This window comes from Quercus robur, chromosome 8 (assembly GCF_932294415.1).
Source record: "Quercus robur chromosome 8, dhQueRobu3.1, whole genome shotgun sequence".
Taxonomy (NCBI): domain Eukaryota; kingdom Viridiplantae; phylum Streptophyta; class Magnoliopsida; order Fagales; family Fagaceae; genus Quercus; species Quercus robur.
In genome coordinates this window covers 45974278-46000227 of record NC_065541.1, presented here as the reverse complement: position 1 = coordinate 46000227, position 25950 = coordinate 45974278, and the positions used below count along the sequence as shown (strand labels likewise).

The following is a 25950-nucleotide window of genomic DNA, read 5'->3' as shown; positions in this document are numbered from 1 at the left end:
GAGTCTAATTTTGTGTCATGTGTCATTTAATTTTTAAATTTTTATGTCAAGTGAATTATTATGTGCAAAAGTCAAAAGGTCTAAATTCAATTAGATTTTAGATTGAATTTTAATTGGAGTTCAATTTTGCGTCATGTGTCCCATCTAATTTGTTAATTTTTGTGGTAAGTGAATTATTGGGGGCAAAAATCGAAGAGTCTAGATCCAATTAGATTTCAAATATTATATATATATATATATACATATATAAAATGTATAATTGTGATTGTTTTTAAATGTATCTGTGCATATGCACAGTGTTACACACTTGTAAATAGTAAAAAAAGAAGCTATAAAAACTTAAATAAGTTGAAGCAAATAAGCACATCCCAAACGGACTCTAAATATACTTTCATAGCATCAAGGAAGAGTTTTTATCTTCACAAAAAAATTAAAGTATAATCCTAATTATATATGTTGTGGTTTTTTCTTTCAGATCTGAAAGAAAAAACTACAAATTCTATTATGTTGAATTATGATCATTAAATATAATTTTATAGTGTCAAGAAAGAGTTCTTTTCTTTAAGAAAAAAAAAAAAAATCAAGTATAATCTTATGAGAGGTCATTCTCGCGCTCCAGCAATTCACTTCGAATAAAAAACTCTCGTAACCCTAAAAGGAAAAAACGTATGCAAGATAACACGTTTTACACTTGTTTTAGTATCTTCATAAGAACAAAGTTAAAAAAAAAAAAAAAAAAAAAAAAAAAAAAAAAATGTTCCAGAGAGTAGTACTCTCTCTTGATTGGATATCATGGTGTCCATATTGCAATAATTTAAGGTTTTGTTTAGTTGAGGAGATGGAAAAGTACGATGATAGAAAATGGTGAGTGGATAGAAAAGTGAGAGGACATGAGAGATTTTAGTTTTTCTTATTTGTGTTTGGTTGGAGAGGTGGAAAAGTCGAGGAATGAAAAAAAAATTGTTTGGTTAATTAAGAAGAAAAGTGAGAGGATAGAAAATGTAGTTTGTAGAAATTTATTATCATGTCCCTATTAGATAAAAAAAAAAATAATAACACTATTTTTACTAAAAAAATGTGTATGAAGGATCACTTTATTAAAAAAAAAAAAAAAAAAGAGATGAACACAATAACCCAAAACAGGAAAAAATCTTGGGTGAGACCGGCGCATGCGCCTGTCTCATAGGATACCTTCTCCCCAAAACAGATGAGTAAAAAGAATAAGAAGTAATGGAAGAAAAGGGCAAAATCAAGAAAGGATGAACAAAAAGAAAAAAGAAACAACGAAGCATAGCAAAACAACTAAACGAAAATGGAAAGAACAAAATAATCAAAGAAACGTTGTTAGGAGGACATTTTATGTCCAAAGTTTTTATTCCCCTTTTCTCTCCTAGTTTCTCCTCAATTTGGGGAGATTGTATTTTGGTGGATATGGGAAGAAAACTCTTGGGCCTTACCAAAATTTCATATTTTCTTTCTTCAACCAAACACCCCCTCCTACCATTTTCTCTGTTTTATTTTCTATTCCCTTACTTTTCACCCAAACCAAACACATCGTAAATGAATGTTAACTAATTGGATAGTGTTTCTTGCACAATGTGAGCGCGTGCACACACACAACCTGAAATAATTGAAATTGTGACTTTATATCATATTTTGAGGTTCGAAATTGTGATTTTAAAGGTTAATTTTATTGGTAGGCCTTATATGTACATATGATTGAGTTCAAGTTACACCTGGTGTAACTCTAAAAAATGTTCCATCATCTAATAACTCGTTATAAAATTCATATTTTGAAAATCCCAACATTAAATAACATGTTCCATATGTTCTTAACACTCATGTCAATTTTCATGTCAATCGGATGTTATTTATTGTTCGATATATTTTTTATGCATTATTTTAATCTACAAAAATTTGAAGTTAAACAATTGATTGATGACATGACGATTAATCTTTGATCACTTTGAAATATTGCAAGCATGTAAAATATACGAAAATAATGTAATCTAATGGTGAATTTGTCAAAATTCGCATCCAATTAGAAAATATTAAGTGGTGTAACATTACTTAAAGTTATACCAGGTGTAACTTTTTAACTCAACTCATATGTCTATATATATAAATTATTTTTAACTACTGTAAGAAAAATATCATTCAAGAAAGAACTGCACCCCTTCCTGCTTTATCACCAAGTGATCATTTAGAGGCCTTAGCTGGTGATTCGGGCTGGCTGTCTCCCTCTCGACGATGAAGCTTATCCCCCATCGTTTAACAAAAAGAATCAATGCCAAGCCAATTTCAAGGTAAAGATTTAAATCTGTTTCTAAATTTAACAAGTAGATAGATGTTAATCATGAAATGTATCCATTTTAGATGAAGAAGATCATTTTCGTCCTTTTGAAAAGACTTTACATGAAACCAATCCATTTACATTTTTTAGGAAAACACTAGTAAGTTGCCCGTGCCATACATGGATAATATTTTAATGTTTTATGTAAGATGATTTTGGAGAATGTTGTACATATGTTATAGCATAATTATTATAAAACTTTGTTAGTAATGAGTTCATAATAAGATGCCAAAAAAAAAAAAAAAAAACCCATAAGGGTTTTGGCAGCTTGATGTTGGTGGGAGGCTAGCATGACAATGGTGGCGGCCCCTCAAATTCCTCTCTTTCTCTCTCTTACAAATGCTTTGTGAATCTCAAGTATTTTATTTTGGTAATAATGAAATAGTAAATTTCAATTAATAATCCACAACATTTTCATGTCTCGTATCTCTCCTTAGGGCCTTATCTGGTTAGTTATATTAGTCCTTAATTATTATTATTTATTCTTTTGTTTTTAATACTAAAATGATGGGTATGCTAAAAGGCATGAAGATGAAAGAGAGAAAGGTAGAGTGTAAGTTCAAGCAATTAATGAGAGAATAATGAGATTATAGTAAAACTAAGTTAATGTGATTCTTAGGATAACAATAAAAAAAAATAATAATAAAAAAAAAAACTTAATAAAAAAAGGTAAAAAATGCTAAATACAAAATTAGAGTGCCATATGACAGAAACTTCATACATTCATGCATGAAGTCTCTGCTTTTATTTATATAAAACATTAATCAACATATTCTACTGCATTTTTACATAAACAAGGGTATAATTATTTTATGAAATTAAAAAGGTAACATTTACACTTATCAGGGATTTTAGGCTGGAAGGGCAGTCTATGTACAGGGGGGTCATTTAGAAGAAACAATCTGAGTTGTTTCTTAAAAAGGAAGAAGCTCATACGGTCATACCCTCCTCAATTGTGTTCCTTTTGCCCAAACGATTGCGTCAAAGACACCAGGTCAGTGTACCGTGTGAGAGGGCTAAAACGGGTCTTTTTTTTTTTTTGAGAAGGGCTAAAACGGGTCTCCCAGGCTAGGAATTGAAGTAATTAATTTGGACCACTCAAGTCTTCCTCTTGCACAAAGGTGAGGAAGTCAGCAAGGCCGTGTGAGAGGACCACAATTGGGTCTCCCTCATTCATGCATATATGCAGTTTCGTGTGAGAGGGGCTCGACTTGTCCCCCTGGACCATGAATGACTATGCTAGGTATAGAAAAGCATATATGTTATTTTCTTCAGTTTAGCATCTTCCACTGTCAACAAATATTTTTAAAAACTTTTTAATTTTTAGGGAAAATAAATTATCTTTCACAAATTTTAGAAAACAAATTATAGCCTGTGAGTCAACTTTATACCTTGTTTTTTAGGGATAACAAGTTATTAATTTATGAGTTGTGTTAACTAGCACCTTACCGTGCTTGTTAACACCCAGCTTTATGTCAGTATTTTTGCTAGCCTTATAGACTGTGAGTCAACTTTATATCTTGTTTTTTTTTTCCTTCCATTTATTCAATTTTTTATTAAGTGAGACTCACATTATTTTAATTTTAACAAACACCATGCACCATGTAGTGCTTGTTAACTTTTGCCTTAATTTATTTATTATCCAGGCCCCTTATTTTAATTTGACTAGGTTGTAATTATTGTCTATGCATAGAAACATTCAATAGTGGAGTAGTAATGATGAGATAGTCATCTCACATTTTAGCAGTGAATATTAAGAGTAAGTTATTTGACATTAAAATTAAAAAAAAAAAAAAAATTAGACAAGTGATACAAAATTAGACAATAATTAAAAACTAATTTGGATTCTGATTATGATTCCACTTTTTAAACCAATGTCTTTTTATTCTAAATTGAATCTCAATTCTCAAATCCAGTTTTTACTAACTTCAACTCTGTGTCCAACTCAGTTTGGTATCAACAATTAAAATAAAAAAGAGAAAAAGAAGAGTAAAACAAAAATGGAGCAATACGAGTGTTAGTGGCTTAGTGCTTACTGGGGCGTGCACTTTAGCATGTCTAGTCACTAGTGTATCGAGACTTTCAGCACCAGATATGGGCCGATGTCCCCTTAAAAAAGCATATGGGCTGAGATATCAATTGAGCAAAAATACGAAACTATTGACCGCAACTCTTGCCCAAAATTCCAAAGGTTTTTCCTCCACGTACCAAAAAAAAAAAAATGTAGGACCACTATTACTGATAAACTTACACAGTTTTTGTCTCAACTTACCACGTGACTAGTTGTAATTGATGGAGAAAAAATGATAAGTACACATGATCAGTCTACATCTTCAGTGAAAAATTCAAAATTTCTATTTTCTAACAAACATTCTCAGGGATGTTATGTGACAATGTACAGGAGGGGCATTTAGAAGAAACAGTCTTGAGTTGTTTCTTAAAAAGGAAGAAGCTCATACGGTCATACCCTCCTCAATTGTGGTCCTTTTGCCCAAACGATTGCGTCAAAGACACCAGGTCAGTGTACCGTGTGAGAGGGCTAAAATGGGTCTCCTAGGCTAGGAATTGAAGTAATTAATTTGGACCACTTAAGTCTTCCTCCTGCACAAAGGTGAGGAAGTCAGCAAGGCCGTGTGAGAGGACCACAATTGGGTCTCCCTCATTCATGCATATATGCAGTTTCGTGTGAGAGGGGCTCGACTTGTCCCCCTGGACCATGAATGACTATGCTAGGTAGAGAAAAGCATATATGTTATTTTCTTCAGTTTAGCATCTTCCACTGTCAACAAATATTTTAAAAAACTTTTTAATTTTTAGGGAAAACAAATTATCTTTCACAAATTTTAGAAAACAAATTATAAATTATACCGTATTATAAAATAATATAAAAATGGAAGTGTAGTAATTAATTTGGTTTTACTTTTTTTTTTTGGTTTTACTTTGCTTCCTTTAATTTCATGTGACTAATTATAACTCAATGACTAAATGTCTCGGTATAGGTGGGGTGGAGAGGTTTTCCCACCCAATTCTTGGGTTTTCCTTTTTTGATAATAAATCCGGTACATGTTATCTTGTGTTTTGCTTCCTTGTGCTACTTTATTTTATATGCTTGATATACTTTTGCCTAAATCAATTTTCTTTAATGAAAAATTGCTTGGGATGCTCTACTTACAAAAGGTGCTCTAAATAGGAGATGGAAGTGAGCTAAACTGTATTTTTTGTGTTTCTTGTCAACTAAAAAAAGGTGTTTATTGTCCATTAAAAAATAAATATTGAAGTCTTATAAATACTAAATAGATAATACAAGAAGAGTTTGATGGTTTTGATCCTTGGACCCTCACATAAAAAGTGAGTTTAAAATAATTTGAGAGAGCCCATGGACCTATTGGGCTTATATTTTAAAAGGACTTGCCAATATATTTATTAGAGAGGATATATAACAGTTCAAATACTCCACAATAGTTACTAGTCATATACTCTTATGAGTTATGACATTTGTTTAATCGGTTTGGCCTTTAACTCCTTATTTTCTCCTAACCAGGATTGAGTCCATAGTTAATTCTTACATGGTCATCATGTAAACTTTTACCGATTTTTTTTTCCCTATTTTGAATTGAATTCTTTTTTTTCTTTTTTTTTTCTTCTAAAGAATGTTTTGAATACCAACAAGTGCATAATAATTGATAATTGTTGTGGGCAAGAGGAACACGATGATACAAAACAAAAGCGTTGTCGTTTTAGTTTTACACTAGACATCCCAACTTTCTAAAGACGACGTCGTTAGCTTCTAAGGACAAGCGAGTTGAGTCAGGAACGACGTCGCTACACTTAATTAATGCATGCCGTAGTCACGTGTGATTAAAGTCAATTTTTTCTCATTCAATAAAACAGATCACATTGATTCAATTTAGAGAGTTTTATTTGGAAGGGGAAGTAACAGAGACTATTCTAGCTCTGATTCTGAATGAGAGTTGCATATAAGAATTCATTCCAAGTATCAGGTACCCCAGCTAGGCACCAATGGCTGCAATCCTGGGAGCTGTGTCCACCAGGTCCATAAACTGATGGATGCCCATCTACTCTAAGTTGCGATAGGGTTGTAACATTGAGCAAGTACACTGGCTTTGACATGGTGCTTAGCACTTTCTCTACCACTAGCTCTGCTGGATGTGGACCTCCTGGATATTTTGGGCCATGCAATGGTTCTGTTTGACCTGCGCATTCCTTTGCACTGGGTTGCCCCCACATACTTGCACTGATTCAACAAAACATACAGAGAAATGTAAGAAAAGAGGCAGTTCTTTTTCTATGCTTTGAGTATAATGTACAATAACTAAAAATTCCTTACTAATTGATTAAGAGTGACTCTCTACATTTAGGATGATTATAATGTGATTCTAAAAAAAAACAAGGATGGTTATAAATTGTCTTTTCTCTTTACTCCAAATCATTGAACTTTCAAAGTAGAAATTAAAATTTATCAGTGGCCAAAAACAAAGCTAGTTAGAAGTAAGAGGAACAAAACAACATACAAGGAAAAAGAATTTAATGTTTCGGATACATGTAGCATCACGTTCATGATGTGACCACATCTCATGAGTGTGATGTATCTCGCAAGTAAGGGTACTTACTTTGCATGATCAGGGGAAACACCTTGGTAGAAGACCTTGGTTTTTTTAGGTTCGACATTGGAATCTATCCATTTAGCCCATGTATTCAACGCTTTCTCATATGCAACCAAGCGATCCATGTCTTTGTACGTCTTATTCCCTACTTGAATAAAGTCCCATCTGCATCATATTCCAAAACTAATTATTCAAGAATAGAATAGAAGAGCCATTAACTTCAACATAGAGTTCAAGCACAACAATTGTAAACCAAATTAAACCAACAAGGGTTCTACATACGGTTGTTTTCTTCCCGTGTGAGTCCACCAATGCCAGGAATTGAAGATCAATACGTTGATTCCATTCCATACTTTTGCACCTTCGATTGAGTCTAGTTTAAGAGCACGCCCCTCACTTGTGCCCATAATGTCAACAAGGAATGCATTCCAGTCGAGCAACACTGTAACATTGTAGTCCTGAGAATTGTGGAATGTGTTATAGAGGAATTTTAGCATCTAACTTCTAAAAAAATTGGAATCATATAGAATTTAGAAGTTTTCTTATGGATATTAATTTTGTGAAGAGGTTAGATTAAGTTCAAAGCTATCTTCAAATTTAAATGTTTCCACATTTGTAAAAAGGAATAATATATTGAAAATCAGCCTTTTCAATCTAACATTTTCTTTTATTACTTTTTTTTTTGGGGGGGGGGGGGGGGGGGGGGTGGGGCTTGTTAAGCAAAGCAAAACATCCAGTTTCATGATTTATGAATAAACCCTTCGGTATATTTTTAAACTATAATTACAAAAAGAAAAGCCCGTGTGCTTTCTCAAGAGACTCTACCAGTTAATATGAAAAAAAAAAAAATCTCATTCATCCCTTCTCTACAATAAATAAGAGAACGTACAATTAAATAAACATTATTTAAATTTACAGCAAGTTAACTTCATTCAAACTCATATATATAAATATTATAAATCTAAGATCAATTAACTTGTTCAAGTCGTAATTAACTAGTCATGACATATGCCTCAATAAAAGAACGTAGTGAATCTAAGAATAATTCGAGGAACTCATATTAATCTTACCGGGAATGTGAATGTGGAGATGTTCCCAGTCTTGGTCACGGTGTAATTAGCTGTTGGTACAGCTGAATGAAGCATGCAAGTGAGTGATTGCCATTGGTTTTCACTCAACGAGTCCCCCACAAACATTATGCTTTTCCCTCTAAGTCTTGACAAAAAATCTCTACCATTGAATCTACATGAACAAATTAAGCGGGCTGCAATTAAGATGTTGGGATTATATATATATATATATATATATATATTTGTGGACAAAAGAAGGTCGACAGTCACTGAACAACAAAATTGTCTCCATATGAAGAAATTTATTGATACTTGTGAGAATCCAACTTTATTGGACTCCGGAAGAAATTTATTTTATAGACACACACTTACCCATATATTTCGACATAACTTGCATATTTTGTCAATACGTAATTGCATTATATTACTTACCCATGGGTCAACTACTAGAACTCATTAAAAAAAAAAAAAAATTCAATCATTGCTTATCACATGACTAAGTTGTGTCAAAAGATGCATGCAAGTATGTGGTCTTAAACTTTTTGAAATTCACACTTCTTGTTATGTTGCTTCTCTATCTTAATATTAACTAACACAGTTTTAGAAGAAAAGGAAGGAAAAAGACTAGTTCAATAATCCCTATAGAACGTGAGACATATTATGGCCCAAGTGGCATTAAGTAATTGAAGGCCGTTCATATACTGTAGAACAAACAAATTAACTTTGGGTTACTCAATTGTTAGCTGGACTTAGGTCATAATATGTCTAACAAAATGGAAAGGAGGAGAAGAATTGTCTTTTATCTTATTTGGATGCTCATTACCACTAATTTAGTTGAAGGGAAGTAATGCAATTGGAGTAACTATACAATAAAAAAATTCATTACGTTATTATTCTAGCTATTTTACTAAAAATTTAAATTTTACGTGTATATCCATGAATGAGAAAATTTCATTAATCATTTTTTCTTCTTCCACAACAGTCCATATTTTAAAGAAAGTATATTTATTTAAGAGATTCTCTATAATTTTCTTTAAGGTAGGGATTGAGATCTACAAGAATTCTTAGGTTAACTCTATCATAGAATTCTTAAAATTTTAAACATTTATAAATAAATAAGTAGTTTAAATTTTACAACATTATTAACATTTTAAAAAATATTTACTAGCAAAATACTTCATTATATTATGTTCCATTCTATTTCTTTACATTCTCTAATGCAAAATGATTAAATTACTTTGTTGTACTCCCTTTTTTTACTATCAAATATATAGTTTAGACTTTAGACCAATTTGTCTCAAAAATATATATAAAACACCAATAAACCAAAAACAAATCCTTATTTTATCTAATTGCAAGGAGTTAAAAATATATTGCTTTTGATGTAATTGTTACTATATATGCATGGTATACTAGAAGAAAAAATATTTGATGCAATGAAAAAATCCTGACAATAACATCGTAATTAATTGCTGTAATAACGTGCTATACTAATAATCCATACCTAAGAGGAATATCTAAATTAATTTTCCATTAAAATAAAGTTGTTGAAGCTAATTTTCCATTAATATAATTTTTAGCTCTATCTGAAGCTAATTTATCATTTTCAGAAAATATTAATTTTATGATCTATTTGCATTGCCGAAAATTTATATTAATGGTTATATTTTTATTACAGGGAATAGTCATTCCTTATAAATAACTTTTTTTTTTTTGGTCGTGCTAACGAGTGCCCTAAGGGCACCCATTAATAATCTATTTTAAGAAAGTTTTAATATCACTTTTATAGGAAATGAAAAAAGCTGTCAAAACATTAATTGTTTTTTTTTTTTTTCTTTTCCCATAAAAACTTTCTTTAACTAGATTCTTAACCAGTGCCCTAAGAGTACTCGTTAGCATTTCCCATTTTTTTTTTTGATTTAGACCCTTTAGATTTTCTAGGGTGCTCTATCAATAGATTTCCTTAAATCCTAACCATACTTTAATGTTTTAATGGTTAAGATTCTATCATGTTAGCATTCCATTAACAATATTCTTAAAATAATAAAATAATGTTACAAACAAAACAATTAAGATTATTGTTAGTGGAATACTAACATGGCAAAATTTAGACCATTAAATCATTCAAGAATGGTTAAGATTTGAGGTATTCTATTTGGTAGAGTACTTTAAGAAATTTAAAAGATCTAAATCCATTTTTTTAGTAGGTGTAATAATTTCTATAGTTAATATATTTCCAAAAAAAAAATTTTAATAAATTCAAAAAATAAATTATAAAAACAAACACATTTTTAAGGATATTTCCATATACACATAATAAAATAATAAAATATAACTCACCCCTCTCTCAAATTCAAAAAATATTATTTTTAAGAAAATATAATTATATGAGTAAGATATTGCCTAAAATAAACAATAAGACAAAAACCAAAAGACTCTTTCTCTCCCTCACACACACATAGAGTGGGTACACAACCCACACGTGGAGTGGGTTTGTTACAACAGAAAGGGGTTGGGGGGAGGGAGGACAATTCATTGGTTAGACTTTGTTTTCATCACGAATCAATCAACAAATCTTAAATTCTACGTCAAGATATTTAATCAATGTGCAATCCATAGCCAGAGCCTCCAATGCATGCACTTACTAAAATGGTAACACTGCTCAAACTTTTAGTATTAAATCTTTAAGGTTGAAGCCAATAAGTTATAACTCAAATCACATTGTTTTTCTAATAAGCGTAAAGTGCAAAGTAAGATTATGAGTTCCAACCCGTTGTATATATTTAGGTCTTAAGTTCAAGCACCACCAAAGTGTGTATATATAAGTTATTAATAGTTAAAAAAGAAAAAGAAAAGAAAGGCTAAACAATCCGATTAAGACTAAAATATTAAAGGGCTCTCTCTCTAGTATTTTAATGATGGAATTTGGAAATCACTCTTGTAAAAGTAAATTGGGTTTGGTATAAAGCATGCAAAATTTTTAAAAAGCCAAAATTAAAAGATATCTGGAAAAGGGTATGAATGTACCTTGGTAAGTTGCAGCCAGTGGGTTGCCATCTATATTTGAGATAATCTGTGTCTGGACGACCATTCGCTTGGCAATTGAATTCCTTCTTAATGAATGGACAACTTGAATTATCGTAAAGAGGGTATGATTTATCGAAAACCCAATTCCCTTGGTAAAGGTCACAGCCACTCTCTACAGCTTGTTCCACCTTGTAAGAAAGCTTACTGTGTACTCGGTGAAAAAGAGAAAGTAGTAGCAATGCAACAGATACAGAAAAAGCTCCCATGACCATGAGAGAGAGAGAGAGAACTTTTTGTTTTGTTTTTTTTTTTTTTGTTGTTGAGGGTTTGTCAGTGAAACTCACAATTTATGTGATTTTGAATAAAAACAATGTGTATGGATTGTATAATATATTAGGTGGCCATGCGTGCTTGGTTGTAATAATTATTCAGAAGATTACAAATTCTATTTTATATTTAAACTCTTAATTAGAATCTTGCCACATCATATTTATTTTAAATAAAGAAGAGGTATTTCCATAAACAAAAACAATTGAAATAAATACCCACTAATAATTATCTTAATTATATATTTAATAGTTTCATATAAAAACAAAGTCATAATAAATACTCATTAATAACTATCATAATTATCAAATTTTATTTTTACTATTTAATATATAAACACAACTATCATAAATATTTATAAACAATTACCATAATTATCAAATTTCATACTAATATCCTATAGGTGCATATATGTGTGTGTGTATATATATATATATATATATATAAGTTACATATGGTGTAACTTTAAGAAATCTCACCGGATTTGGTAGATCTCTGTTGCATTGTTGCCAAATTTCGCTTGGACATCGCTGGACTTGGTGGTTTTCACGGCCAGGTCCAGCTTGGGTTTTAGAGGAGAAAACCTGCCAACCAACTTGTCGATCACTACAACAAAGAAGATTTGTAGTGACGATCACGAAAGCTCCTTATTTCGCATAAGACATATGATGATGAAACATCATTTGTTGCGTAATCTCGGTCACCGAATGTACGAAAAAACTTTTCATAGCTAAATTGTTTAATTTTTTTAATAAAAAAATGCATGACAAAATTTTTCTTCACTAAACATTATATTCAATGACTAAATAAATTTGTCAACAATGTCTTTTATTTTTTTTATTTTTTTATTTGACCATATTAGGCAACGAAATATTTCGCCGCTGATTGTAGCTTTGTTTTTTCAATTTTCCAATTTTAATAGATTAGGTGATGAATTATTTCATCACCAACTTTCGATTATTTTTAGAATTCAACCTATTGGCAACGAAAAATTTCATCACCAACTGTTTTTTATTTAACATTTTGGCAACAAAAATGGTAGTCTCCAACTTTTTTTAATTATTTGTTCAATCTATTGGTGACAAAAATTTTTGTCACCAAATTTGTTTTTAGTTTTAATTATTATTTTAATTTATTAGTGTTCTTTACATTAACTTACTATTACATTACATTAACCTGTTCATTTTCAACCACATCCAAAAACAAATCACCCATACAATCTAAAAGTAGATAAAAAAAAAAAAAAAAAAACCATTGTACTATTAAAATCATTGAAGTAAGTTGTTCACAAAATAATTACAATAATATATAGATCAAAGATGTCTTCCATACATTGCAAAAATAAAAATGAGTTCAAGTAGCACCACAAAATGTCTTTTTTCCACCAAGCTCATATCTGCACAAATTAAAAAAAAAAAAAAAAAAAAAAAAAAAAAAAAAAAAAACATCAATACTATTGTGAGAGACCTTGCTTCTTGGAGGGGTGCTCTCAAAAAGAGATTTGGGTGCTTAGGGCATCTTCGTTTTGGGTAATTATGTGGAGTTGCCACTTATTTTTTATACAAAAAAAAAAATAATAAAAAAAATAAAATACAATTACATGTCCAAAAATACCTCAAATTCATTAATTGATTATACAATTACATCTTGGTAGAATAACTTTACAAGGCTTTGGTCCTAATACAATCTACCAAAACAAAAGATAAAACACTAGTCTACTATACAAAAAAAACCTAAGTTTGGGGGCTAGGTTACAGAATAGGAAGGTGTTAGGCACCCATTCCGCCTAGACGGAGTTTAGTCTTCTAGACTCTAATGACCATTATATACCCTTTTGTATGATATTGAATGTTATGTTGTAATACATGTAACAAACACTTACTTGACAGAATTAATTTAAACAAATTCGTCTTATGGACATGCCCTCTTCTTAAAGAAAAATTAGATCTTTTTTTTTTTTTTTTTTTAAGTTGAGAAAAATGAAATTTGATTAACAAAAATCAGATCTCTTTTATAAGGGGGAAAAAAAAAGGGATTTGGTTAATAAAAATCATATCTGTTTTGTAAGGGATAAAAAAAATGGGATTTGATTAATAAAAATCAGATCTGTTTTGTAAGGGATGAAAAAAATGGGATTTTTAAAAGAGGATTCATATTCATAATTCAAATCTATTATGCATGCATCACATATTCATGGAATTACATTAAAAAAAAAAAAAAAAAAACCTTAACCTGACTATTAATTCATTATTTGAAAATTCAAAATCTGCAGTTTTTTTTTATTTAAGAAGAAAACTATTTCAGAAAAATTTTCAGATTTGTGTTTAATGAAAATACAGATTTGTTTTGTATCCTTGAAAAATTCAGATCTACATTTAATGAAAATACAGATATGTTTTTGTTTTAGAAAAAGTTTCAAAAAAATTTTCAGATCTATATTTAGTGAAAATACAAATCTGCTTTTGTTTTAGAAAAATTTTCAGATCTATATTTAATGAAAATACAAATCTATTATTGTTTTTAAAAAAAAATTTTGGTGATTAATTGCAGATTTTGAAATTAAAGAAGAACTAAAACATGTTAATCAACTAAAGAACATTCTAACTAAGCATACAAACATGGCATATATAAATTGTGAACAAGATCATAATGAAATCAAGCACATATTAATAAAAACCATGCAATGAACAACGCAAACATATCAAATAATAGAAAGGAAAAAATAAATACAAGAAGAAATTAAATACCTACTTGTATGAGTGTACCCTTCAATGAAATAATACTTTAGAAATAATAAAAAAAATTCACTCCTTTGAGGTCTAAAATATTTTACTTACAAAAAATAAGTTCTTAAAGCCAAGACTTCCAGAACGTCTTTAACGTAAGGGGAGCAAAGAAGTTAGAAAAAGAAGGGCCCTCGATTTTGATTTCCCGCTAGAATGCTTGAAAAATAAGCTAAATAAGATCAGATATGAATTGTAATGTGTCCTTATCTCTAAAATTTTGAAAAAGATAGGTTTTATCTTAATTGGGAGATTCTTGGGCCGGGCCATGCATTTGGGCCAATCAGCACTCCAAGAGTGCCGACTGGCCCTCTTGAGTGCCAAGCCCCTTTTTCAATTTTGTTTGATTTGGACTCCTTTTTTGAGGATTTTTGAGCCAGGAATTGCACCTAGACGCATTTTTAATTCATATTCTAAAAATTAGTCCATTTTTCTTGATAATTAGGTCTTTAAAGTAATAATTATCTGATAGATAAATATTCTAAAAAAATTTAATTATCCACAATTTCTTTATTATCTGATTATCCACTTTATTCCCATGCAAGTAGGCTTATTTTTTATAATAACCAACAACCAATCACATAATTATTTAATTAATTTTAATTGTTGAACCAATCAGAATTAATTTAAATTAATCATGCATGATTGGTTCCACCTAAACAAAATGCATGTAGACCGTGAAAACTTGATCATGTGATATCTTTCAATTTGACGGTCCAATTTGGGAATCGGACATATCATTGCGACCGTTAGAATCTCAAGATCATTTTTATGATATGCAATGAATAAATTAATGCATGTAATGCAACTCTAAATTTTGGGTATATGAATGATCATTCTAACCATCTTCTAAATTATAGGTGCAAAATCGAGTGTCTACTAAATGCCCCTCGGTGACAGAGCTTGCAAAGCGAATGTCAATGTAAAATAAAGACCCTGATTTTAGCAGCCTTGATTTAATTGAGGTTGACTTTTTAAAGATCACCTGACCCTAGAACCTAAAACCTTGGGACATAGAACTAATGTTTTGTTGTTTTGAAAAATGAGAATTGTGAATACTTGATCTACTTGATAATTGATAAACCTGACTTAAATCTTGAAATCTGAGGTGACTAGGAGGCTTCCCTACCTCAGTCTAAATCTGGGGCAACCAAGAGGCTTCTCTATCTTGATTTGAATCTGAGGTGATCAAGAGGCTTCTCTATCTCAATTTGAATCTGGGGCAACCAAGAGGCTTCTTTATCTTGATCTAAATCTGAGGTGACCGAAAGGCTTCTCTATCTCCGTTTGAATCTGGGACGATTGAGAGGCTTCTCTATCTCAATCTAAATTTAGGATGACCAAAAGGCTTCTCTATCTTGATCTGAATCTGAGGTGACCAAGAGGTTTCTCTATCTCAGTTTTGAATCTAGGGCGATTGAGAGGCTTCCCTATCTCAATCTAAATTTGGGGTAACCAAGAGGCTTCTCTATCTTGATCTGAATCTGAGGTGACCGAGAGGCTTCTCTATCTCGATTTGAATCCGGGGCGATTGAGAGGCTTCTCTATCTTAATCTAAATCTGAGGTGACCGAGAGGCTTTTCTATCTCGATTTGAGTCTGGGGTGACTAAGAGGCTTCTTTATCTTGATCTGAATCTGGGGTGACCGAAAGGCTTCTCTATCTCGTTTGAATCAGGGGAGACCAAGAGGCTTCTTTATCTTGATCTGAATCTGGGGTGACCGAAAGGCTTCTCTATCTCGGTTTGAATCAGGGGAGACCAAGAGGCTTCTTTATCTTAATCTAAATCTGAGGTGGTTGAGAGGCTTCTCTATCATGATTTGAATCTAGGGCGACCAAGAGGTTTCTCTATCTAGATCTGAATCTAGGGTGATCAAGAGGCTTCTCTATCTTGGTTTTAATTTGGGGCGACCAAGAGGCTTCTCTATCTTGATCTAAATTTGAGGTGACTAAGAGGCTTCTTGATCTCGGTTTGAATTTGGGGCGATTGAGAGGCTTCTCTATCTCAATTTGAATCTAAATCTGAGGTGACCGAGAGGCTTCTCTATCTTGGTTTGAATTTAGGGTAATCAAGAGGCTTCTCTATCTTGATCTAAATCTGGGGTGACCGAGAGGCTTAACTATCTTGGTTTGAATCTGAGCTTTGCCTGCAAAAGATCAAAATGTTGTTTTCTTTGTTTTGGGGCATTTTTGAATTGTTGAGTTGTTTGGTATTATGAAATTTGGACAATGTTGATGATTCATGAAGCCTTGGATTGTAGGTATCTTGTGGTATTGTTGGATGAATCTTGACTTGAATTTTATGGATATTGAAATAATGAGAATTTGATGTGTAGGCATGGTTGAGTAAACTTATTTTTTGATGAGTGTGGAAATTTTGTGGAGATGTGTATGCCTTATTTCGTGAGCATGGAAATTTTTATGGGTATTACTTTCATGGGTATGGAAATTTTGTTGCGAGCAAAAAGTTTTTGGTGTTGGTATGGATTTTTTTTGTGTTGGGCATGGAAATTTTTTTTTGTGTTGGTATGGAATTTTTTTTTGTGTTGGACATGGAATTTTTTTTGTGTTGTGCATGGAATTTCTTTGTTGGACATGGAATCGTTTTTTGTGTTGGGCATGGAATTTTTTTGTGTTTTTTGTCAGTATGGATTTTTTTTTTTTTTTGTTGGTATGGAATTTTTTTGTGTTGGACATGGAAATTTTTTTTTTGTGTTGCGCATGGAATTTTTTTGTTGGACATATATATATATATATATATATATTTTTTGTGTTTTTTTTGGTTGGTATGGAATTTTTTTTTTTGTTGGGCATATGCTTGAGTCATTGTTGGATGAACTTGTGGAGATGAAGGATTTTTGGGGTTGATGGGGCTATTATTAGGATTTCATTGAATTTAAATTTATGGAATGACCTTTGGGGTTTGGCTAATTTTTTTAGGGGCATTATTTTATTTGTTAGGATTTTGGGATGAGTATTTTGGGACATGGAATTTTGTGAACATCTCAATGATTGGCTAAACTTTGTTTTGTAGAACCTCAAGAGTCGAGGTAGTCTCTAGATGTTGAAGGGCAGGTGGGTGGTATTGTCCGCAGACATTAAAAATGTCATTAATGGAGCTGGTTTTCGAACCTTTTTACAAACTTTGTTGGACCATGATACCAATGAGTATAAGGATCTCCAATTACTTCTTGCCTTTTCAGAGCAATTCTGGGATACTACTTGCACTTTCCATTTTCCGAGTATTGGTGAGGTGATGCTGACACCCTATGACTTCTCAGCCATTACTAGCTTAAAATTGGGTGATGAAAGAATTAAAGTTAATGATTCCATCACCTTAGTGGAAATTAGAGGTCTTCTGGGTGCGATGCCTCCAAAAATCAGGAGTAAGAATGTACCCTTGATGTGGTTGTACTCCAATATTGGTAATTGTAAGACTATAGCAACCGACACTCGCATGTTCATGCTTCTCTTCATTGGAACTCTCTTATGTCCAGACTTGGGGAGCACTGTGAGTTTGTGCTATTTGTGGAGTCTGAGGGATATGAGGGATATTGGTAAGATCAAAAATTATGATTGGGGTGGCATGGCTTATGCAACCTTTTTGTACTTCATAACTCAGCTTTCTCGGCCCAGACTTTCAAGCTTAGGAGGTGCGCCATTTGTTTGGCAAGTGAGGTTTTGAATTCTTGGTCAGACGTATTTTGAAAAAGGTTATTTGCATTGTTGTGCTGTTGATGATGTGTGTTGGTTGATAACTTGACTGCCAATAATGTGAGTTTTGTGTGTGTGTGTGCTATGTGGTTTGGCTTCTTTTCATTCTGGGTTCTTTGTGATTTTCAGATGTCTTTGAATCCTTGGCTTGGATGTGAGAAGCATGCCGAGTGTGCATGGGCTCAAGAGCTGAACGACCATCAAGTGTTGTTTGAGTGTGGACATGGGAGATATTGGTATATTGGCGATTGGGTATTGGCACAAGTTCCACATGTGTACCCTCCTAAGACAATTCCTATTCATCCTTGTCCCTCCATCCAATTGGTAGACCTTTTGGCTAACGAGGAAATTGCTTGTGCTAGAGTCGGCCATGATGTTTCGGGGACATCAGGAGATTATTTTGAATTCGTCCAAACTTAAATGTAGGATTGTTTAGCTGGCATTCCTATAACCTCGGTAGCTTTCTTTCTTTCCAAAGTCAATTTGCACCACGTCTTGCATCTTCATCTTTTATCTTCTTTGTTTTAACTTCTATGAAAATATTTGCATGTTGCACTTTTAGGCTTCATCCTCTGAAGAGGAGGAGAGTCCTCCTCCTAGCCATGCTAATGGCTCTTCTAGTTCTTTTATGGAGCCATATCCTCATTTTCCTACATTGCAATATGAAGTAATGAACCCTAATAGGTCATACAGCTTCATGAATATAGACCGGCCAGAGTACACCCCAAATGTCCTCTGGAATGACTTGGTATGCTCCTGAATCCTTTAGTCTTCTGTCCTCATTTTTACTCATTGACTTATTTCTGAACTTGTGGATTTGTGCTTCAGGTCGGTGTTGATCTTGTGTAAAAAAGCATGCGAATGATTGGAGGTTTGCGGCTTGTGGCACGCACTTAATCTTCTCAATATGTGCTCAATGAAATGAACTGGGTAAAAGATAATGCTTCCTTAATGCTTTTGCTTGAACTCTATGGTAATGGATTTAACACTTGTCTCTGTTGATTTTCAGAACAGCCGAATGGCAGTGGCTGATACCAACATGAGATCCTTGGAGGAAAGAATCGGAAATCTTGAACTTTAGAACTAGCAACAAGAATCTCAGTTTTATGCAAGTCAGGAAGGAGACACTGAGGGTGGCTCCTCTAGGGGTAGGTCTAGGAGATCTTCTTGTAGGCAGACCTGAAATCCGAATGATGCTTGACTTGTATTTTAATTTTCCTGCAAAGACAACAAAAACTTTTCCTCAGACAATTTGTATTAATTTTCGCTCTTAGCTCTATATCTTTGGATTGCTTTAAGCCTTGCTAAAACTTAGATGAGACAAGTTTAGAATTCACCTAATGAAGTTTTGCAGTAAACAATTTGAACTTATCTCACCTCTTCTGATGTGATTTGTACTTACCTGAATGAGGCACAACCGAATGCCCCTAGTCTAAAAACTTGTGCTTGATGACCTTTTATTTTTTAAAAGGGTTTTTTTTTTTTTTTTTTGGAAAAGAGTTGAGTGATTTTTACTTATTCCAAAGAGAGGGGATAAGGCATAGCCGAATGCCCCTAATTTAGAAAATAGATGCATGACTTTGGGAAATATTTTTTTGGTTAATTTTTTTTTTTTTTTTTTTTTTTTGGGAAATAAGTGATGTAGGTGATGTTTTTTGAAAACAAATGGAAAAAGCATGTCTAAATGCCGAAGTTTGAAAAATCATGCAAATTTTTGAGAAACTTTATTGCACAATCATTTTTTTGGAGTGAAAACAAAGCCAAAATAGACCCACGAAGTACTCGAAAACACAAAACAGGGTAATTATGTCATGGTTGGGCTGGGTGCCAATCAACACTCTTGGAGTGCCAATCGGCACTGCCGACAGGCACACCCAGTTTTGCCCTAATTCCTCACATTTTCCAATGCATTTTTTGTGTTTTTGAGTTTTTTGACAAATATTTTCTCTGTTTAGGACCATGAAACACTTTCCCAATCTGTTGCAAACTCTTGAAACCTACTTAAACCTGGTTAAGGACTAAGGTAGCTTATTTTAGCATTAAACCTGCAAACAAATCTCTGTATCAAAGTTATCAAGAAACAGCAATCACATGCAAGAGTTATCCATGGCTAACAATCAAAATTTTTCTCGCTCAATCACACATGATATCAATAGATGGGTTTGTAGCTTTGATTTTGGCACCAAGACCAATTTCACAACCTACAAGCTAGAGGGAATCAAAACTTTGAGGAATGTCAAGATCAAGTGGGATTTTCTCTATGCCGCCGTGAAGTTCTGGGATACTGAAGACCATGTATTCCGGTTTAAAATTGTTGAACTTTGTCCCATAATTGAAGAATTTTCAGCTATTTTGGGTTATAATCCTGGCAAAAAATCCATAGCAGTTTCTTGTGATCCCAAACATAGGGAGATCTTGTCTGATGCTCTAGGGCTTCCTACTTCAATTACCGGTAGCATGGTTGAAGGTCGCATGGTGAATCTTCATGCAATTGTTTCAAGACTTATTAACAAGCGTACTCATGGAGTGTCTGACAACATGCATAAGAATTTTGGCTTAGCTCTTTGCTTCATGGGAGAATTTTTGCTTTGCTTCAGAAGGCCTGGCTTTGTGGATGCTCGAGTCATAAGTATTGTGAGTCAAGTTAAGGATGGTGATAATCATGCTTCTCTGATCTTGGCAGAAACTTTTTTAGGACTAGATTCTTTATTTATTGGGGGAGAGTCGCAACACTTTCTTTGGAGTCCCTTGACTTTGCCGATATGGTTGATGGAAAGACTGGGCATGATGGCTACACCTACTATTGCTAATTATGGTCCTAGAAATTTTCTCAGTAGGGCTATTCTCAAAACCGAGTGTCAAACTAAAAGCAATTGGGTGAAATTTCTAAACAAGAAGTCTAGTGTCTCCATTCGATAGAATTGTTATTGGTGGAAGTGCCCACCTCCTTTGTTGCGATCCCTGAGATCAGATCATATCTTCATAGTTGGATTAAGAAGGGCAACTTTCCAATATGAGCAGGGAATGCCTAATGGAAGAGGAAGAAAACCTTTCACCCCTGTGGACACAAATCCTACTTCTATGAGGAACATGCTGTTAGGCTTGGACATGGCTGACCAAGTGGATCAATCTTTTGTTAAGGTTCACTTTCACAAGATGACCATGGAATATTCTAACTGGTTGGTAAACAAAATTACAGATAAAAAGGCTAACATGGCTTCTATGAGAAAACAATTTCTTAAAGATAACCAAGAGAAACACAAGGCTAACAATTATGAGTTCAAGAGGAGGGACAAAGATGACAAAGTACCTACCACAGATGGAACCAATGAACAACCTAAGGAGAAAAGAATGAAGAAAAAATGATTCACTTATTTTCAGGTTTAGGGCTTTGTTTAGGGTTTGGTTTTTTAGGATTTGGCTTTTATGGGTTTAGTTTAGGGTTTGGGTTTTAAATTTTGTGTAATGGCATGGTTTAATGGAATGGTTAGATTTTGGAAACAAATATATATATATATATATATATATTTTTTTTTTTAACTTAATGGGTTAATGGTGGGTTTGGGGAAGTTGTGACCAGACCAATATATGGTTACCTACTTACCTCCTTAGCAGAAGGATCAGGTCATCATGTAGTTCATTTTATTTGCCTTAACTTTTGCTTAGGCCGCCCTTTTGGGTTTTCAACCTAGCAGGCTCTCTCACTCTTTTTTTTTTTTTTTTGCTCTCCTTTACATAGATCGCTCTTTCAGGTTTTCAACCTACCTCTCTATTCAATGCCCTAATTTTTGCCTAGACTGCCCTTTTGGGTTTTCAGCCTAATGAGCTTTTATTTTTTATTTTTTATTTTTTTATAATCAAACCTAGGAAAGAAAATAACATGATTTACAACCACTTCAGACGTGGTATTTTTAGACTACCACCTTAGACGTGGTATTTTTTCAATTGATCCATATTGGTTGGTTTAGTGAAAGGGTTTGCATCTAAGTCCATCAACCTTACTACTCCATCAGAGTATATCTACTTGATAATATATGGACTTGCCCAATTTTGCTTAAATTTTCCGTTCGTTTCTTGAATTGGGGCTTGGATCTCTTTCAGCACTAAACCTCCCAACTTCAAATCTCTTGCTCTTACCTTGTTATCAAAAGCTTTCCTAAGTCTCCTTTGGTAACCCCAAATGTGATACAAGGCCTTGAGTCTCTTCTCATCCATCACGCATAGTTGGTCATATCTACTCTGCAACCAATCTACTTCAGGGATTGCACTTTTCAAAACTGTTTTCAATGAACGAAGACCCATTTCAATGGGAAGGACTGCCTCCATCCCATACACCAATGAATAAGGAGTGGCCCCTGTGGAGGACCAAATTGATGTCCTATACCCTCAAAGTGCATAGGGTAACTGTAGTCGCCAAGCCTTGTAGTTCTTCATGCTCTTCTTCAAAATTCGCACTATATTCATGTTTGCAGCCTCAACTGCTCCATTCGTCTGAGGACAGTAGGGTAAGGATTTATGGTGCTGAATATTGAACTTTCGAAGTAGCTTCTCTGTTTCTCCCTTAAAATGCAACCCATTATCTGAAATAATTTCATGCGGCACACCCCATATCTACAAATTGTTTCTATTTATTTGAGAAACAAAAAAAAAAAAAATCAAATAAAAATACTTAGATCATGAGGGTAGTGCGACAATTTCAATGCCTAAACCACAAATTAAAAAAGAAAAAATCAAAATGATACACAAAAACTTGAATTCCAATGAGTTAATAATAAATCCAAGCATCATGTAATGTTAAAATTCTAACCATTTGCCTTCTAATAACATTGATTACAAGCAGAGCTTTAACCATAATGAAATCTTATTAATGAGTGTCTAGACCCACGACCATTCTTCAATGGGCACAATCAATCTAAATTGCTTAAAAAACCGGAGAAAATGGGCTTTTGCCCCTTTTAAAAAAAAATCCAGCATTTTGCCCGATTTCCCAAACTAATTAGGGAAATACCTCTGTTTTGAAACTCGATTTCTAGACAATCAAGTTATAACAAACTGAAAATTAAAAAAAAAAAAAAATTTATGGAACTCAAGTTTATGGAACTTGAGTTCCATGTGAAGTACTCGAGTTCATGGAACTCGAGTTCCAAAAAAAAAAATCTAAGTCCATGTTCGCTATAACTCGATGTTCCAAAAATCGAGTTATACATTTGAAACTCGATTTTTTGAAAATTGATTTTCAAAACAGGGGCATTTCCCTAATTAGTTTGGGAAAGGGGGCAAAATGCTGGATTTTTTGTGTGAAAGGGGCATTTGCTCATTTTGGCCTAAAAAACTAGAATTAATTGGCTATTGTGTAAGCTTTGGCAAGTAACAAAAAGTTCTTTAGGGAATTTAATTGCAACTCCCACATGGAATTCAAACCCACAATCCCACTAATTGAAAGAAACCCTTTTTGCTCACACAAAATACATACTATTTCTTGGGTTTTTTTTTGTCCTTCATCATTTGTTTCTGTTATATATCTCACTTTGTAAAATAGAGACTTTTATCTACAAGGAAAAAATATACAAACATTATAAACTGGGAAAAATAGACATTAAAATTTGAAGAATACAAAATTAGTAAGTGGGGTACATACCTACTGATGTGAGGAAGGAAGATGATGAGTTTTACAAAATGAAAGGAAGAAACCTATAACAAGCCTCTTGGAGATCAATCATCGTGTAAGGTTGAATTTATTCAACCATCTAATTGGCTTTATTCCGTGCCAAATTTGCTTGTAATTCAGCATTTAGTAACCCTGTATTTAGGTGGGATTGTTGTAAGGGTAGTGAGTGAGATAGTGTGAAGATTGCTCAAAAGTGTGCAAGAAAACAGAGTGTCGCGGCTGGGACTCGCGGGTGGACTCGCGGCTTCAACCCGCCAGAAGATGCACACGTGCCAAGCATGCTGGAAGATGAACAGTCATGCTAGCTGGAGCACTACAGGACAAAACAGGACAACTAGCCATACGGTTAACTCGCGACTGGAACTCGCGACTTAGTCAAGCCGCGAGGTCAAGCCGCGAGCCACCCCTGTTTTGGAAAAACCTGACGTTTCGCATTCCTCTTCACTCCAGTATAAATACCCTTTTAACCCACGATTGAAAGAGAGCTTCCAGAGAGAATTTTGAGAGAGAAACCCTAAAGAAAAACAAGATTGTTTCACACACAATCCCTACCTTAGAGTCTCATCAAAATCCCTCACTCTCTTCCTCTCCATTGTCAAATCCTTGAGAGGCTTTATACCAAACCTGGTTCTCACCATTATCATCTCTGTGAGACAGTCGTTTGGAGTTCTGGGAAGCAGTTAGGAAGGAGCCAATATTCATTGGTTGATGCTACGGTGTAGTAGCGGAATCCGGAAAGCTAGAAAAGAAAAAGGTTCGGCGCAACCTCGTTGGAGCAAGAAGCTTGGAGGGCTTAGGTGCATTGGGTAGATTAGGCTTGGAGGGTCTATTGCTGTCCTTGTATCCCAACTGTATTTTCTAGTGGATTGATTACCGCTTGGAGGGCGACGGAGAGGTTTTTCGCCGAGGTCTTCGGTTTCCTCTTCGATAACATATCTGGTGTTATCTCTGTGTTTGCATCTTCCTTCCTCTCTATCTCTGCCTTTACATTATCTGCTGTGGTTTATTTTGTTGTGGCTTAGATAGTTGTTTAATCAATTCCATATTATAGCATATGTTAAGTTTCCGCACACTAGTTGTTTGACATATTGCTTGGGTTGGTTAAGTTGGTTTTTGGGGGTCTAAACGTTCAAAAGTGTTTTTGTACACGTTTTTGAACTTTCATTTGGTATCAGAGCGGGTACACAGCTGTTTGGTTTCATTACCATTGTGTGATCCTTGACTCCCTTTCTTTTTGAGATGGATAGGTCTCAATCCCTTAATGCACCTCCATATTTTGATGGAAGTAATTATGCATTTTGGAAGGTTCGTATGAGAGCTTTTTTATGCTCTATTGATGAATCCGTGTGGGATGCTGTTGAGATTGGTTGGACCAAACCTGAGGCAGCCAAATCCACATGGGATAAGGCAGCACTTGCTGTATCTAATGCTAACAGTAAAGCACTAAATGCTATTTTCTGTGGTGTGTCTCCAGATGAATTTCACAGGATTTCTCACATTACCATTGCCAAAGATGCATGGGAGATTCTGGAAACAACTTATGAAGGCACGAAGAAAGTAAAAGATACCAAGTTACAAATGCTGACCACTCGGTTTGAGGAGCTCAAGATGAGTGAGGATGAGTCTTTCGACTCTTTCTATGGGAAGTTAAATGAAGTGGTTGTCAGTAAGTTTAACTTGGGGGAGAAGATGGAGGACTCAAAGATTGTAAGGAAGATCCTTCGATCATTGCCGGAAAGCTTCCGTGCTAAGGTGACAGCCATTGAAGAGAGCAAGGATCTTGACGACATCAGAGTACAGGAGCTGGTTGGTTCTCTGCAGACCTATGAGATGTCACTGCCAAATCAACGGAAGAGCAAATCCCTTGCTCTAAAGACTACTAATGAAAAGGTGGAAGATCAAGGCTCATCAGGAGAAGATATGGTGGACAAAAATGTAGCCTATCTTGTTAAAAATTTCAAGAAGTTTTTGAAATTCAAAAACAATGGAAAATTTGATGATAAGAGAAAATTCCAAAATTCTGGAAGGGAGAAGAGGGATTTCAAAAGGAAAGATGGAAAAGAATCCCAATCCACACAAGGTGTCACTTGTTTTGAATGCAACGGGCATGGACACTTCAAGAAGGAATGTCCTAATTATTTGAAATCGAAAGGCAAGGTGTATGCCACGACCTTGAGTGATTCAGACTCGTCCGACTCAGAATCTGAAGAGAGCTGTGATGGAGAAGGGAACTACTCAGCTTTCATGACTATTGCTCATGTTGAGTCTTCGGATGAATTGAATTTGCTTGTTCAAGACCTTGGAGAACATAGTGAGGATGACTCACTAGGAATTGTTGAAGAATCGGAAGCTGAAGAAGAAGAAAGCACAGCAACTCTTCAAGA

At 33.8% G+C, this 25950-nt stretch overlaps 1 protein-coding gene across 4 annotated transcripts in view; it reads right to left on the bottom strand.

Annotated features, from left to right (window-relative positions):
* Positions 1-6208: 6208 nt before the first annotated feature.
* The window catches only part of LOC126696108 (protein trichome birefringence-like 43), an 85420-nt gene continuing 65678 nt past the window's right edge, over positions 6209-25950 (bottom strand). For 3 of the 4 annotated variants that reach the window (XM_050392892.1, XM_050392891.1, XM_050392895.1), the window contains 4 exons: positions 8049-8220; positions 7261-7436; positions 6985-7143; positions 6209-6608 (listed from right to left, as the gene is read on the bottom strand). In XM_050392892.1, coding sequence (XP_050248849.1) covers positions 6302-6608; positions 6985-7143; positions 7261-7436; positions 8049-8220 — 814 coding nt within the window. In that variant the 3' untranslated portion in view covers positions 6209-6301. Of the gene's footprint in view, positions 6609-6984; positions 7144-7260; positions 7437-8048; positions 8221-11075; positions 11375-25950 lie in introns of those variants that run through there. The other variant, XM_050392890.1, reaches the window with a different exon arrangement.